The sequence below is a fragment of the Bison bison genome, unplaced genomic scaffold (assembly GCF_000754665.1).
Source record: "Bison bison bison isolate TAMUID 2011002044 unplaced genomic scaffold, Bison_UMD1.0 scf7180017864383, whole genome shotgun sequence".
Classification (NCBI taxonomy): domain Eukaryota; kingdom Metazoa; phylum Chordata; class Mammalia; order Artiodactyla; family Bovidae; genus Bison; species Bison bison.
Window position 1 is genome coordinate 5,944,824 of NW_011494955.1, and position 12,739 is coordinate 5,957,562.

The 12,739-nt window shown below is 45.8% G+C and overlaps 1 protein-coding gene across 1 annotated transcript; it reads left to right on the forward strand.

Moving 5' to 3' along the window:
* The first annotated feature begins 6,491 nt into the window (after positions 1-6,491).
* Positions 6,492-11,446, forward strand: LOC105001709 (keratin, type II microfibrillar, component 7C-like). The gene is made up of 5 exons (XM_010858082.1): positions 6,492-6,515; positions 7,134-7,238; positions 9,210-9,430; positions 10,423-10,454; positions 10,943-11,446. Exons 1-5 carry the CDS (start codon positions 6,492-6,494, stop codon positions 11,131-11,133), a joined length of 573 nt encoding a protein of 190 aa, XP_010856384.1. The 3' UTR covers positions 11,134-11,446.
* Positions 11,447-12,739: the final 1,293 nt, after the last annotated feature.

Genomic DNA, 12,739 nt, shown 5'->3' on the forward strand with positions numbered 1-12,739 from the left:
TGAGTTTGAGTAGGCTCTGGGAGTTGGTGATGAACAGGGAAGCCTGGCATGCTGAAGTATGTGAGAAGCCATTCATCATTATTAGTCATCAGAGAAACCTAAATTAAACCACAATGAGAAAAAGCTTACCCACTAGACTAATCATTTAAAAGACTAATCATTTAAAAGACTGAGCTAGTAGCTGGAGTAGCTGGAATTTTCATGGAGGATAAAATGATATAATCACCTCCAAAAACAGTTTGCCAATTTCTTATAAATTTAAACATACATTTGCCAAATGGCACAGCAATTCCTCTCTTGGGTATTTATCTACAAGAAATGAAAAGAGGTCTACACAGAGACTTGTACATGAATTACTTAGGAGCTTGAATCATAACAGCCCCAAAGTAGAAACAATAAAAACATTTTATTAATAGGTAAATGGATAAACAGAGATATATTCATGTGATGATTATCATTCAGCAAGAAAAAAGAATGAACTACTGATTCACGAAATAACATGGATGATTCAAAAGCATTATGCTAAGTGAAAATAATCAGAGTATATGCTGTGTGCTTCTATTCATAGGAAGTTCTCCAACTGGCGATACTAATTTTCATTGCTAGAAATTAGTTCAGTAGTTGTCTTGGATGAGGTGGGAAGATTGCTGCAAAGGGGTATGAAGGAAACTACTGAGATGCTTGCTGGAATGTCATTTATCTTCATTCAGTGATGGTTGAATGAGAGCAAACATCTATCAAAACTTGTTGAACTGTGTGTATTTTACTGTATGTAAATTATCTCCCAATAAAATAGACAAGCTAATGACTTTAAAACCCATAAGATACTTAGAAATAAATCTAACAAATATGTGAGAGAACTATGCCTAAAGAAATACAGACATTTAACGAAATGTTATAGGAAATGAAAGTTAAAATGCAGACCTAACTAAATGAAGAGATACAGCATTGTTGAGAGAAAAGAAGACATTAATTCTCCTTAAATTGATTTACAGTATCAGTGCCACTACAATTGAATTTCAAACAAGGGTTTATATAAATCTTAACAAGCTGTTTCTAAAATTTATGGTGAAGAGAAAAGTTTGAGAATAGCTAAGGCACTGATGTAAAAGAAAGAATGAATATTTGCCCTTTCAGAAAGCTACAGAAATTCAGTGCAGTATCTATACAAGATTAGGCAAATTGACCAATGAGACAAAATAGAGAGCCCTTAAATTGATGTGTATTGTATACATACATATATAAAACATATGTATTGCATTATTTATGCTTATGACATACTGTATAATATATTGCATCATATATGTATATATGACATTTATATAATACATATCAATTTGGGGGCTCTCTTGTTACATTGGTCAATTTATTCTTGTGTGTATATATGATATAAATATATTAAATAAATATGACATAAATAAAATTATATAATATATAAAGCTAAATATACCTTATATCTATATCTATATAGATATATATCTATATATATCTTTGATCCACAGATCAATAGCAGAGAAAGAACTATACATTGGTTATCCACATGGGAAAGAATGAAATTGGATCCCTGACTTCTGTGATACACAAAACCAATTTCAAGCAAATTAAAATTATACATGTCAAATGCAAAACTTTAAAACTCTAAGAAGAAAAAAAATGGAGACTACCTTTCTGATCTTGGTATAGAAAAGGACTTTTAAGCAAGTCACACAGAGTGCTTAATATAAAAGTTTGATAAGTTAGATTACATTAAAATTAAGAACTTTTATTGATAAAAATATGCCATAAAGAAAGTAAAAAGATGAACTATAAATTTGAAAGTGCTATTTGTGATACATATAAGTGATAAAATAGTAATAACTAGAAATATAAAGAACATCTGTAATTCAATAGGAATAAGGCAAACAATCCAATAGAAAAAAATGATCAAAAGAAAGCAAATCCATATGGATAATAAACATTTAAAGAGCTATTCAACCTCAACAGTAATCATGAAAATTCAAAGCAAGGTCAAAAATAAGATTGATTATACTATTTAATTGTTTTTTTAAAGATATTTATTTATGTATTTGACTGTTCTGGGTCTTAGTAGCAGCAAATGGGATCTTTAATTGCTGCATGAAAACTCTTAGTTGCAGGATGTGGGATCTAGTTCCCTGACCAGGGATTGAACCCAGTCCCCTAGCATCGGGAGCATGGAGTCTTAGTCCCTGGACCACCAGGGAAGTCCCCATTAAATTGTTGAAAATTAAGACATGTGGAGAATGTATGAATCTTTCATACAGTGCTGTCATGCCATGCCTGTTACTCAGCCGTGTCTGACTCTTTATGACCCCGTGAACTGTAGCCCTGAAAGAGGAACTCCCCAGGTCAGTAGGTGCCCAATATGCTACGGGAGATCAGTGGAGAAATAACTCCAGAAAGAATGAAGGGATGGAGCCAAAGCAAAAACAATACCCAGTTGTGGATGGCACTGGTGATAGAAGCAAGGTCCGATGCTGTAAAGAGCAATATTGCATAGGAACCTGGAATGTCAGGTCCATGAATCAAGGCAAATTGGAAGTGGTCAAACAAGAGATGGCAAGAGTGAATGTCGACATTCTAGGAATCAGCAATCTGAAATGGACTGGAATGGGTGAATTTAACTCAGATGACCGTTATATCTGCTACTGCGGGCAGGAATCCCTCAGAAGAAATGGAGTAGCCATCATGGTCAACAAGAGAGTCTGAAATGCAGTACTTGGATACAATCTCAAAAATGACAGAATGATCTCTGTTCATTTCCAAGGCAAACCATTCAATATCATAGTAATCCGAGTCTATGCCCCAACCAGTAACGCTGAAGAAGCTGAAGTTGAACAGTTCTATGAAGACCTACAAGACCTTTTAGAACTAACACCCAAAAAAGATGTCCTTTTCATTATAGGGGACTGGAATGCAAAAGTAGGAAGTCAAGAAACACCTGGAGTAACAGGCAAATTTGGCCTTGGAATATGGAATGAAGCAGGGCAAAGACTAATAGAGTTTTGCCAAGAAAATGCACTGATCATAACAAGAGTTGACTCATTGGAAAAGACTCTGATGCTGGGAGGGATTGGGGGTAGGAGGAGAAGGGGACGACAGAGGATGAGATGGCTGGATGGCATCACTGACTTGATGGATATGAGTCTGGGTGAACTCCAGGAGTTGGTGATGGACAGGGAGGCCTGGTGTGCTGCGACTCATGGGGTCGCAAAGAGTCGGACACGACTGAGCGACTGAACTGAACTGAACTGTAGCCCACCAGGCTCCTCTGTCCATGGGATTCTCCAGGCAAGAATACTGGAGTGGGTTTCCATGTTTCACTCCAGGCGATCTTCCCAACTCAGGGATTGAATCTGTGTCTCTTGATTCTCTTGCATCAGAAGGCAGGTTCTTTACCACTAACTCCACCTGGGAAGTCATATAGTGCTGACCAAGTGTAAATTCTTACTATAACAACTTTGGTGGATAATTTTTGTTTTGTCATGTTGAACATTTGACCATCCTAAGATCCCCAAGTTCCACTCCTAGATCTCAGATGTGTATCAAAGAGAAATTCTCACATCTGTGCATCAGGGGTCATTTAGAAAAATGGTTGTAGAACCAACTTTGTAAAAGGAAAAAATAAAACAGAATAACATAGAAATGTAGTATATTCGCTCAAGAGAATACTATGAATGCTAGGGGAGGAATCTTAGCTATATAATGTTAAAAGACAACAACAAAAAAAGCAAGCCCTGTGTGATACCCTTTTTATTAAAAAACAAACAAGAAAACCTTACAGATATATTTTTAGAAATATGTAATGTATGTGATAAAACTTAAAAAAAAAAGCAAGGGGATGTTGACACAAATTCAAGGAAGTGGTTACCTCCAGAGTGAGAGGGAGAGGAAAGAATGGGTTCTTGTGGCAGTAAGGTAGTTCACGGATATTTCGTTTTCATTACACTATTTAACAAATAATGAGATTAATATGCTATTTATAAGAAATGAAACCTAAACATAAGTCTTGGTGAAAAAACTAAAACATATGAAAACCTGAACACGAGCCCTTACTTAAAACCTAGGTCCATAAATTGAAAGTGAAACATTAAAGTGATCAATTAGAGGATCAGAGGGCACTTTACAGTAGAAGTAATGTTTCATAAAATTTATTTCAGTTCATGTGTGTGGATATGTGTATAGGTACTGATCCATGATATAAAATATATTTTTAAAAAATTTACTTAATTTTTATTTATTTAACTGGCTGTGTTGGGTTTTAGTTACAGCACGTGAGATCATCGCTGAGTCATACAGGGTCTTTGGTTGTGGTGCGTGGGCTCCAGAGCCTGTGGGCTCAGTAATCGCAGCACTTGGTTTTAGTTGCTCCCGTGGCATGTGAGATCTTAGCCCCTGACCAGGGCTAGAATCTGTCTTCCTTGCCTTGCAACACAGATTTTTAACCACTGGACCACCAAGGAAGTCCCTAAAATGTATTTCTTATAACTTGAGCCATGGCTACAAAAAAAATTTGACAGTCAGTACCCTAAAGAAACTCTTGCCAAAGTACACTAGCAAATACAAACCCCAAAGTTCATAGCAGCATTGTTTGCTATGACCAAAAAAAAAAAAAAAAAAAAAGCACACATGTGTATACCCCTAGGAGCAATAATCACACTGGGATACTCTACAGCATTGCAACACAAACTAAGCTAACGCATCAGAATAGTTGAATCTCACAATTAGAATGTTGAGGAGGGAGAAGCAAGTCATAGAAGCCTGCATGTGATTCTATTTATAGAAGTCTTGCTGCTACTGCTAAGTCGCTTCAGTCGTGTCCGACTCTGTGTGACCCCAGAGACAGCAACCCACCAGGCTTCCCCGTCCCTGGGATTCTCCAGGCAAGAACACTGGAGTGGGTTGCCATTTCCTTCTCCAATGCATGAAAGTGAAAAGTGAAAGTGAAGTCGCTCAGTTGTGTCCAACTCTAGCGACCCCATGGACTGCAGCCTACCAGGCTCCTCTGTCCATGGGATTTTCCAGGCAAGAGTACTGGAGTGGGGTGCCATTGCCTTCTCCGTATAGAAGTCTTAAAGGAAGGCAAAACTAAAACAGTTGCTTAGGGATTCATACACATATGATACAACAATAAAGAAAACGCAAGGGGGTGCTCAACGCAGAAACCCAAGATAGTGGTCACCTTGGAGACTGAATGGGGTCAGAGGGAGAGGACGCTGTAAGTAGGAAGGGTCCGTCCCACAGCGGGCTTTGGAAGTACTGGTGGGCACACAAGGGCTTGTTTTATTATGTCGCTATTTAAATCATTAAATGCATGCTATATATACTCTTGCATGTATGCGAAATTTATCAAACAAAAGAAAATGCCGATCAACTTGTGTTCTCTGGTCCCTGTTACTCCTTCAGTTTGGAGTCCTGTCTTTTCCCAGATTTCCTACCTACTAGTGGAAATGGACTCTCAGCCGTAGTCTCTCTCCCTCCTGTCTTCTGTATTGCTACCAGACAGGCCTTCCCACACTGCATCGTACATACACCAGGCTGCTGGCCTCTTCAAGTGCCTTCTGTGGCTCCCTGTGGCCCACTCCCAAAGCCCAGACTCCCCAGCTCCACCCGTTTCCCCCACCTGAAGTCATTTTCCTTCCCCTACCCCGCTTCCTCCTCCTCCTCTTATTCTTTGCAGATCCTTTGCGGCTCAGAGACTATCATGTTCCCCTCTGGGCTCACAGGACGGCCCTTTGCACCACTCCCCTCAAAAAGAACTCTGCAAATGTAACAAGATGAAGTCACAGAGCCCCCAGGAAGAAGAGGCCTTGTCCCTCAGAGCTGAGCATTCTAGGAGCTCTCTGGGCTAGAGCTGAGCTTCAGGGCCCACGGGAGGCTTGGAGGAGAAAACAGCTCTGCTTATCATGGTGAGACTTGTCTGGACAGCTCATTAGTTCACAGAGGAGGAGGAGTCTTGAACTCCACCCAGATCTGTTGGACCCAGCCAGGCACAAGCTTGCCTGCTGTGTCTTCAGCTTTTGGGAATGAGAGCGGGTGCGGGCAGTAAGAATAGGGCAGAGATTGGTCGGAGATGAAGTTTCACAGTCTCTTTTCACCCATTCCCCACACCCTATCTATCAATACCTTGGAAGGAAATTTGCACTGGGCTGGAGTGAACGGTTCCTATTCTCTGTGTTGAAGGGCCTGTTGACTTTATCTGTTCCTTGGGAGCAGAGCAAAGTGTGTGGACTTAAGATGCAGCCAGGCTCAGCCATTGACTGGCAGGGTTGGTCATATCCCTCAGGGTCCCTACTTCTTGCACGGTGGCTGAGCATCAGCTTGCCCAAGGGAAGATAATAGAGACAAGAACATCTCCCTGGCCTACCTCACAGGTGGTCCTGAGCCCCAGGGAGATGGTGGAGGGAAAATACTGGAGAGTGTAAGGCACTGTGAAAACATTGGTCACCGTACCCGACTGGTTAGATGTTGGCATGTACAGACAGGATGCAGGAAGGGTAAAGACCCACTGATTTTGTCCCTTGTCATCCCATAATGTTGTCCCAGAGTGGCCTGGGGTTTGGGGAAGTAGCTGGAAACTGGGTCCTTTGTCAATGATTAGTAACCTTCATCAAATTAGGAAAGTTTCTTCATATTCTTAGATTTGAAAAAGTATTTTTAAAATTCGGGAATGTTGAATTTTTTTAACTGCCTTTTGTATTCGTTTAGATGAGCCTGTGTAGTGAAGGACGAGAACTGATGTCCTAGGGTCAGCTACCCTGATTCCTGGGGTCAGCTCTGTGTGGTCTCAGTCCAAAGACTCAACAGACTGCGACGCTGTTACCCTTTGTGGCTGAGTCCACACCACCTCTGGCATCCGCAGACCTGGTGGCCCACGTGCCATGGTGCCAGCCAAGTGCCATTCCTTCTCTCAACCACCTCTGGAGATAGAAAGGATGACCATGCCCATCTTATAGATGGAGCAGCAGAGGCTCAGAGGAGTCAAATGACCCACCCATGATAGCAAGTGGGTGGGTGGGTGCTGAAACGGTCTTGCTGGTCTCCAGTGAGTGCACCTGCTGCTTCCTCATCTTCTTGATCAACCCTCCACTCACTTGGCTGTCCCCACCTCACAGTGCGAGGAGATAAAGGCAACAGTGCAGAAACACACGCAGGACCTGCGACACAGTAAGGAGGAGCTAAACAGGCTGAACCAGGCCATCCAGCGGCTGACGGTGGAGGTGGGTGGCACCAAGAGCCAGGTGAGGGGCGGGCGCGGGGTAGCTGCGTGGTGATGTTGGTGATGCATCCCAGACTAGACTAGGCAGATGCCCCTCATCCTTTGGATAGAGTTTCTCTTTGTGAATGTCTGAGCAAAGAGGAGTGTGGTTATGTGTGTATATACCATGCTTCCATTTGCCCAGGACTTTGAGTTTTTTTTAATGTGGATAAGTAATTAACATGTAGGTAAAAGTCTATGCATATGGATGCTAGTTTGTATATCATTTTTTATATATATATTTTTAAGTCTGTATGTTTTGTGATTGTCCTACAGTGTGAAATTTGAGCCCATCTTCAGAAATGTCAAGATCTTACCTAGAAATTCAGTATCATGGATTCCCTCTACAAACATGCAGATCTGGCAATATTAAACTGGTCTCACACAGTAACATCTGGTGAGAGAAGAGAGGCCTCTGTCTTCTCTTTCATCTTCACATGAGGGTCATGCTCCTGTAGCGTGCCGCAGACTCCACCACTCCAAACTGCATCCTTTGACACTGAGGCAGAGGGATCTTTGCCATTTATCCTCACCTTGGCTAGTACTCTTGTCATCCTTGTCAAAGAGATACAGCTAGGCTCTGGATCTAGCTCTCTATCTAAGGTGAAGAAATGAAAGACTGAAAACAGGAAAGACATCCTTGTGATTTCAGGAAAATTAGAGTGTGTGTATTTCTTTGTGAAGCTGGGTACTATCCATATACACTTTATATTTGGCCTTTATTCCTTCTCCCCTCCCTCCCCGCCATCCCCGCTGTGTCCAGTCTTAGTTACAGCATTCCTAGTTCCCTGATCTGATCAGGGATGGAACAAGGCCCTGGGCATTGGGAGTGCAGTCTTCACCACTGAACCTTCAGGAAAGTCACTGGCCTATACTTTTTGATGTCTCCAGCCAGGCTCTGTAGGCATTTGTGTTTCTCAGGCTTTAGGCTCCAGAAAGAGAAGGCTCCCACATGAATGCCCTCTTTCTCCCCACCTCTCTCCCTCTCACCTGCTCCTCTTTCCCCTCAGCCACCCTCTTGGTCAAGCTCCTGCGTTGGCCCACGCTCCACCCCGCAAAGGGAAGAGGTTCTGCTTCCAGTCAGTTCTTGTTTTCTGCAGAGACAAGTGTCTCAGGCTCTGCAGGATATTCGTGGGGGTTCTCCCTTCTCCAGGAACCCCGACTTTGAGGAGGGGACAAACTGTTCAGGTTCCAGGGGTGACAGAGTGGTGGCGGGGTGGGCCCATTGTTGGCAGTCTCCCGGCGGCCTCAGCTGCTCTGATTCCCCGACTGGTTCTCTAAGCAGCAAGTATGCCTCACCGAGGCAGGCCTTCATTATCAATATTTTTTTCTCTAGAGACTACACATTCCAGTCTGTTGTGAGGAAAGGATACTTTTCCTGTTCATTTCCCTGATGAAACAATAACCCCAGAATGACATGCTAAAATGTATTTGCTGCTTCCCAGACCCTAGCTCATTTTGGAAGTGTCACTATACTAGATGCGGGCTTCCCAGGTGGGCTAGAGGTAAAGAACCAGTCTGCCAAGGTGTGGCTGCAGAAGACACGGGTTCAACTCCTGGGTTGGGAAGACCTCCTGGAGGAGGGCGGGGCAACCCACTCCAGTATTCCTGCCTGGAGAATCCCATGGACAGAGGAGCCTGGTGGGCTACAGTCCATAGGATCACAAAGAGTTGGACGTGACTGAAGCGACTTAGCAGGCACATCCACATACTAGATGCAAAAGGCTCTCAGTCACCTAAGATGGCTGGTCCCCAACAACCTCCACCCTGGGAGTGGGGCAGACACACAAACACAGATTTCAGAGCAGGCACACTCATTTCTCTTAGCGATCTCTAACTTCTCTTCGGCCCTCCGGCTATGGAGAAAGGTCTGGACCCTTGAGTGGGGAGGGGCTGAGGATGTCCTCGTCTGTGGTCTTCCCTTTGCCCCCAGGCCCGTGAGCCAGAGAGAGGCAAGGACCCAGCTGCTCTGCAGGAGGAAAGTGCCTCAGGAAGCGCCAAGGGCAAGCTGGTCTGGCTGGAAGCTGCCCTGCAGAAGGCCAAGCAGGACATGGTGCGGCAGCTGCGTGAGTACCAGGAGCTCATGATAGTCAAGCTGGGCCTGGAGTTCGAGATCGCCATCTACAGGAAGCTGCTGGAGGGTGAGGAGAGCAGGTGAGGGCTAGGCGGTGCTTCAGATGTGGTCAAGGCGAGGAGTAGAGAAGCTTAAGGGAGGATACTGCCTGGGTCCTTGCCAGCTGGGGTTGGGGATAAGGTGAGGAGAGGTGAGCTGGGTATCCAGGGATCTCTTCTCCTGGAGTCAGTTTTTTTCCCTCCATCTCACAGACCTTTAGACCAAGGGTCCCAGCTAACAAGTAACTTTAGCACCTGTGATGAGTAACTCTTCCACTCTTAGGATCAGAAAGCAGGAGCCAGTTTGTCTTGAGACAACTGCAAGGACCAAGGCCCAGCCAGGGGGAGTAAGATCCCTGGTGTGGGTGCCTTCAACTCTGCTCCTCTCTCCTCCAGGCCTGGGGGAGGCAGGGTTTATGGCAAGAGGTAGGGCCTGGCTTTTAACATTAGGCAGGTAGAGACCCAAGGGCTTCCAGCTCCAGCTGGGCCCACTAGGCTGAGGGGAAGGAAAGGGAACCCATCATGCAGCAGACAAGCTGCATGTATTGTCTCCTTTAAACTCCTGGGAGGGAGGTTCTATTATCTCCATTTTACAGATGAGGAAACTGAGTCTCAGAGAGTAAAAGACCACCTTAGGGACCCACTGGTAGAAACAGACTGGGTGAGGCTTGAACAGTATTCTCCAGACAACTGACCTATCTCCTCTGGGATCTGCCTTCAAAATGCCCCCATCCTGGGGTCTAATTTCAAGATAAGTTTAGGCTAAAGACAGGGTAGATCTTCTGCCTTCTCCCTTCTCTAGGAATTCTTTAGTAAAAGAATTATTTGAATTTAAGACAGGAAGGGTAGGGTGTAAAGGTCCAGAAGGAGTCTTTACTCAAAAGGGCTGAGTGGATCTGAGAGACCCAAGTAGCTTTCAGAAGGGAAGGATTTCTGCCTGTCTGGAGAGGGCCAGAAGTGCTTTGTTTTGAAGAATGGTGAGTATTCTGCCTGGTAGATGGGTTCACTCACCTGCTGCCTCCTTCTCCCTGCAGGCTTGATCTGGGATTTGGGGCAGGAAATGTCAGTAAGTAAATAAGAGAGTAACCTGGGGTGGAAGGGGCCACATATCATCCCCTCCCCACCCTGGGCATGTATCCTCTCTGGGAAGGAGTAGGGAACCTCTTCCCCTGTGTGTCTCCCCTTTGTGAGAGCCGTTTTTTCTCTTGGGGGTGGTTAATTGGTGTTTGTGTGTATTGGGAAAGGGGGTTCTGTGGTCTGCTCTTTGGCGGGGGATCTATAGATGTGTCCTGGGGTGTGGGAAGAAGGTCTGTGGATTTATCCCCGTGGAAGAGACTGTTTTATTCTCGCGTGGGGGAGAATCTGGGGCTGACTCCAGGGAGGGGACATTCCCGAGTTTGTTTCTTAGGGGATCGGGTCTGTGTATCTGTCACTTTGAGGAGTTTGCACGTCTGTCTTCTGGTAGGGGGAGGTGTCTGCACATCTGTATATCTGTATGTCTGTCTTCTGGGGCAGAAAGGGCAGGGGAGACTTAAGAGTTTTTTCCTCCAACAGCCGCTCTCCGCTCAGCCCTGGGAAGTGCTCCCACCGGCCTGCCGGGCTCAGCCTCGGGCCCTGAGGCACTGCGGCCGCCCGGAGCGGGTCCCAGCGCCGTGGAGACGAGCGCCCCTAGCGGCGGCTATGCGCTCTGCGGCTCCCCCGGCTGTGTCGGGGGTTTACGCTGCAGCCGCTCACGCGGATGCTGAATCCTTCCTGCCCTACTCCAGAGAAGTCAAGGAACCCTAGCTTCCTCTCCAGTGACTTGGACCTGTGTCTCAGATGCCCGCTCCCACGGTTCCGACCCTCGTCTTACCTCTCCCTCTTGTCCCCACCCTAGGGTATAAAGTCTTTGAATGTAGTTTATTGGACCATGATAGACCCGTCCCCAGTGTGGGGATAGGCTGGACGCTGTGCCACTGGGAAGCATGGTATTTGTCTTCCCTGGACCCAGCACGCCTCCCCTCTGAACTGCCCCATCCCCTTCTTTTCCTGGGACTCCTCCTCTGCAATAAAAAGTTATGTAGCAGTTGGAGCCTTCCTGCTGTTTGTGCCTAGATTCTTCAGGCTCTCTATCCCCAGAGCAAAGACAAAAGCTGGCTGGATTTGGGGGAGGGATAAGAAAAGGGGAGACATTACCAGGAAGCAACCCCACTTTGGGTGTGTGGGTTCATATGACTTCAGTTGATGGTGATATCAGAGGACCAGGATCTTAAGGGTTAGGGATGTTCTGTGTGGTGTGTGTGTGCGTGTGCGTGCGTGCGTGCGTGTGTGTGTGTGTGTGTGTGTGTGAGGGCCCCTGGAGCTACCAGGAAAACCCAGTGAAAGGGAAAGAAGGGGTTGATTCATGCATGATGGTGGACTGATTCCCAGCCTGGGGTCCACAGGCAGCTAATCTTGCCAGAGCTGCCGAGAACTGCATTCATTGATCCACTCACTCTGTAAGTGCCGAATGGCCACTGAAGGTCAGGCATAGTGCTTGGTGGGCAAGGCACTCTAGTCCTGGGCAATGGTCTGGTGGTGGTGGGTGGGGGGCAGGCCTTGAACCAGGAAATGGAGCAGAAAGAAGCACAATGATGGGGTTGAAGGTGAGCCTCACTCTATTGCCCTGGTGCGAGCACTTGAGGACAGGCCTGGGGGAAAATGACCCTGGCAGATTAGGGCTGGAGGACATGGACATAGTTGGGTGGTCCAGGCTTTAAATGAACAAATCATCTGACCGTGGGCTGGGAACAACATACCACAGAGGAGGAAAACATGAGCTTTGGAATCAGAAGTTCCAGTTTGGCTACTTCCAGGTCTCTGGTGTAGTTTGGTCTGCATTTTCACAAGGCACCTTTGGGAGAGGGTGCAGAAGGTAGGCCAGTTTGTTGCGGTGGGGTGGCCTGAGAAAGGCTGGGTTTCTGGGTTCTTTCCTTGTCACACAGGCCTGAGAGAAGCCTCCATTCAAGGAGCTCACATTCTTTTCTGTTGCACAAAGGATTACATCACCAACCTATCTGGTGGACAGTGGTCCCTGCTTTCTATTTCCCTGGGTGGGGCTAAGGTGAGTCACTGGCCAGAGGCCCCAGGTTTACCTTTTAAGGTTTGCTAGTGCCAGAGTGTCTGCTGTGTTTTCTGGGTTCCTGCCCAGAGAACAGGTACCCAAAAGGCCTACCTCCTGGATAAACAGAGCAGTCTCATGCAAGAGGAATGGGACCAGAACTTGGCTGGCAGCCTGCCATCCACCTGAGGGAAGGGAACAGGGCCCCACTGGACTCATGTATCAGCCTCCTTGATCCTTTCTGACCAACACCAACGGTATAAACATTCTGA